General features: G+C 40.9%; 1 protein-coding gene across 1 annotated transcript; it reads left to right on the top strand.

The window, feature by feature from the left end:
• The first annotated feature begins 1,759 nt into the window (after window positions 1–1,759).
• On the top strand, window positions 1,760–2,788 carry TAAR5 (trace amine associated receptor 5). The gene has a single exon (XM_044002827.1). It carries the CDS (start codon window positions 1,760–1,762, stop codon window positions 2,786–2,788), a length of 1,029 nt encoding a protein of 342 aa, XP_043858762.1.
• Window positions 2,789–3,244: the final 456 nt, after the last annotated feature.

Raw genomic sequence — 3,244 nt, 5'->3', positions numbered from 1 at the left:
TCCTTTGACACCAAATCCATTGCTTTTCTCTATTATGCCATGCTTTTGTTGACAAATTTGACAAAATATCTTTAGATTTATCAAACCATCACAATGTGCAACTTGTTTTTGTTGTTCAGTCATTTTCGTCTGTGTTCAACTCTTTATGACCCCATTTGGGGTTTTCTTGGCAAAGATAATGGTGTGGTTTTGCCATTTCCTCCTCCAGGTCATTTTAAAGATGAGGAAAGTGAGGCAAACACGATTAAGTGACTTTTCTCAGGGTTACATAGCTAGCAAGTGCTAGAGGCTGGATCTGAATTCAGGATGATTAGTATTTTTGAGTCCAGACCCAATACTTTATCCACTGTGCTAATCATATTTCTTGTGTTCTCCTTGGTTAGAATTTGCTGATTATCTCTGTATATTGAACAGAGCTAATTCTACTGTTTGAGAAATTTATACAGCTTTAGAAATTCATTAGTATTTGTCTTATAATATTCATTTACCTTTCCCACTATTTCCTGACTTTTTTTTTCCTTTTAAAATACTAATTAAAATAAAGATTTCATCAGTTGGGGAAAGGCAGAGGCTTCTTGGCTTGATGCCTTGAATCCTTCCAGAAATCCTCAACCTGGATAGAAATTAATGTTTGATTGACTGACCATAAAGGCAAAAAACAAAAATACAAAAACAAAACCCCCAAAATAAAAAAGCACACGGATTGGCTCTGAAAATAAATTCAGCAAAGATGAATTCCAACTTGAATTGTTGAGGCACTTGCTATTTATGTTGTACTGGGATTTGTTTGCTTCTTAAACACCTGAGCCTAGGTAGGAAGAAAGTGTATCCCATAAAGGAATTCCTTCGAGATTCCCTTTGGTGCTCATCGGATACCACACTCCACTGAAGTATAAATTCATGAACAGATTTCCCCTATCATCTAAGCAGAGCCCTAAGAAGGAATTCACAATGTGACCCAGCTCACTGAGTGCAGGAAGGACTCTTCTTTCAAAGTGGTGGTTGCTATTTTCACCTCAGTAAGTATGAGAACAACACAGGGATGTTGAGCTCCTCAATTCCATTTAGGATTTCATTTCCCTGCCCCAGAATGCATTAATCTGTATTTCCTGCCTTAATCTTAGCAATGCCTCAAAGTCTGAAAATCCTAGGAAAGTGCTGGATTTGGAAATCATGCACTGTGAATAGAAATCATATGTTCTATTCTCTAATTCTTTAATTGCTTGGGTAATTAAAATGGGCTTGGTAGTGGTTGACACCTCTATCAAATGAAACCTCTTAACCTGGTCCTTTAACAACCAACATCAAGAATTTCTTAAATGGTGAGTCTGGAACTTGCTTACCAAGTACTGATTTAGTTAAAACAAACAAAAGGGGAAAAAATTATACCTCCTTGTTTGGATTTGGAATATGGAGTCTAAATCCGGTCTAATAATCCTGCTATGATTTTCACAGGGTTCTTTTTTCATAATGAGTAACATTCTTCTACTTTTCTAGCCCTGGATTAAGTCAGATTTTGACTTTTCCTTGGCAAAATACATTTTAACCCCGAATCACTTTCCCTGCTCTTTCAGACTGGATAAAAAGCCCTCTGAATTTTGGAAAATCTTTGTTATTCAAATGCAGTCACTCCAAGTTTGGAGGAGGCCTCTTTGGGTGAGGGAGTGGCTAGTCCTTTTCTCTTGCTTATTTTACAGACAAAGCTGCTCTGGAATTGGGCGGGAGTACTGGATTTTCAGGTTCAACCAAACTGCCCAAAATGGGAGCTCTCCAGGAACTTGGTTCTGAAGATCAGCCCGTAACTTTATGCTATCAGGTTAATGGGTCTTGTCCTCGAACCCTGCATCCTTTAGGCATCCAGCTGATCATATACCTGGCCTGTGCCATAGGTATGTTGATTACGGTCCTGGGGAACCTGCTCGTGGTGTTTGCTGTGTCCTATTTTAAAGCTCTCCATACACCTACCAATTTCTTGCTGCTCTCCCTAGCACTGGCTGATATGTTCCTTGGGCTCCTAGTGCTTCCATTCAGCACAGTTAGATCAGTAGAGAGCTGCTGGTTTTTTGGGGACTTCCTCTGCAGGTTGCATACATACCTAGATACGCTATTCTGCCTCACATCCATTTTCCACCTGTGCTTCATTTCCATTGATCGCCATTGTGCCATCTGTGAACCCTTAATTTATCCTACCAAGTTCACTGTGAAGGTGGCATTCAGGTACATAGTGGTGGGCTGGGGGCTTCCTGCAGCATACACTGCCTTCTTCCTCTACACCGATGTAGTGGAGGAAGGACTGGGTACCTTGTTGGATGAGATGCCTTGTGTGGGCAGCTGTCAGCTGCTGTTCAACAAATTCTGGGGCTGGCTGAACTTCCCCGTGTTCTTCTTCCCCTGTGTCATTATGATTAGCCTGTATGTGAAGATCTTCATTGTGGCCAACAGGCAGGCTCAACAGATCAGCACTATGAGCAAGGGCACGGGCACTTCAGGTCAGATTGGGGCCTCTAAGCGGGAGAGGAAAGCAGCCAAGACTCTGGGGATAGCAGTTGGCATTTACCTCCTGTGTTGGCTGCCATTCACCATCGATACTTTGGTGGACAGCCTCCTCAACTTCATCACCCCCCCTCTAGTGTTTGACATCTTCATCTGGTTTGCTTACTTCAACTCAGCATGCAATCCTCTGATCTATGTCTTTTCCTATAGGTGGTTTAGAAAAGCTTTGAAACTTGTTCTGAGCAAGGAGGTCTTTTCCCCTAGAACTCCAACTATTGACTTGTACCAAGACTGACCATTTTTCCCCAAAAGAGGTGCCCGGTCATTTATTGGTAAAGGAGAGTCACAGAACGTCTCTGACCAGGAGTCTTGGTAGAGTCTAGAGGGAGAGTTTTGTGTTTGTTTGTTTTTAAATTGGGAACAGGGAAAGATTCTGCAACAAAGTAAGCTTTCATTCTCCTGGTGTAGAACTTCTGCAGGAGTGGAAAAAAAAAGAAGAAAAAAGGAGTGTTATGCTATTAGAATGTCAATCAGACAAGATAAACTGAGGTTTGGTTATCTGGCTTCTGTTTTGCCTCTCCTTTTCAAAGATCTAAAATAGTGTGGATGAAAGTAAAATTTTGTTTTTTGTTTTTGTTTTTGTTTAATCATTCATCGACTGGAAGTTAGGGAACGTGCTTCTAGCCCTGGCTTTGCCAAGGCTTGTGTGATTTTGAACAAGCAAATTTATCTTTTTGCTCCTAATTTTCCT

This window comes from Dromiciops gliroides, chromosome 4, assembly GCF_019393635.1.
Source record: "Dromiciops gliroides isolate mDroGli1 chromosome 4, mDroGli1.pri, whole genome shotgun sequence".
NCBI lineage: Eukaryota > Metazoa > Chordata > Mammalia > Microbiotheria > Microbiotheriidae > Dromiciops > Dromiciops gliroides.
The sequence above is the reverse complement of the archived record's forward strand: the minus strand, read 5'-3'. Positions and strand labels throughout refer to the sequence as shown.

Excerpts from the sequence above, each read along its gene's own strand:
- TAAR5 (XM_044002827.1), top strand. The coding sequence starts at position 1,760 with ATGGGAGCTCTCCAGGAACTTGGTTCTGAAGATCAGCCCGTAACTTTA.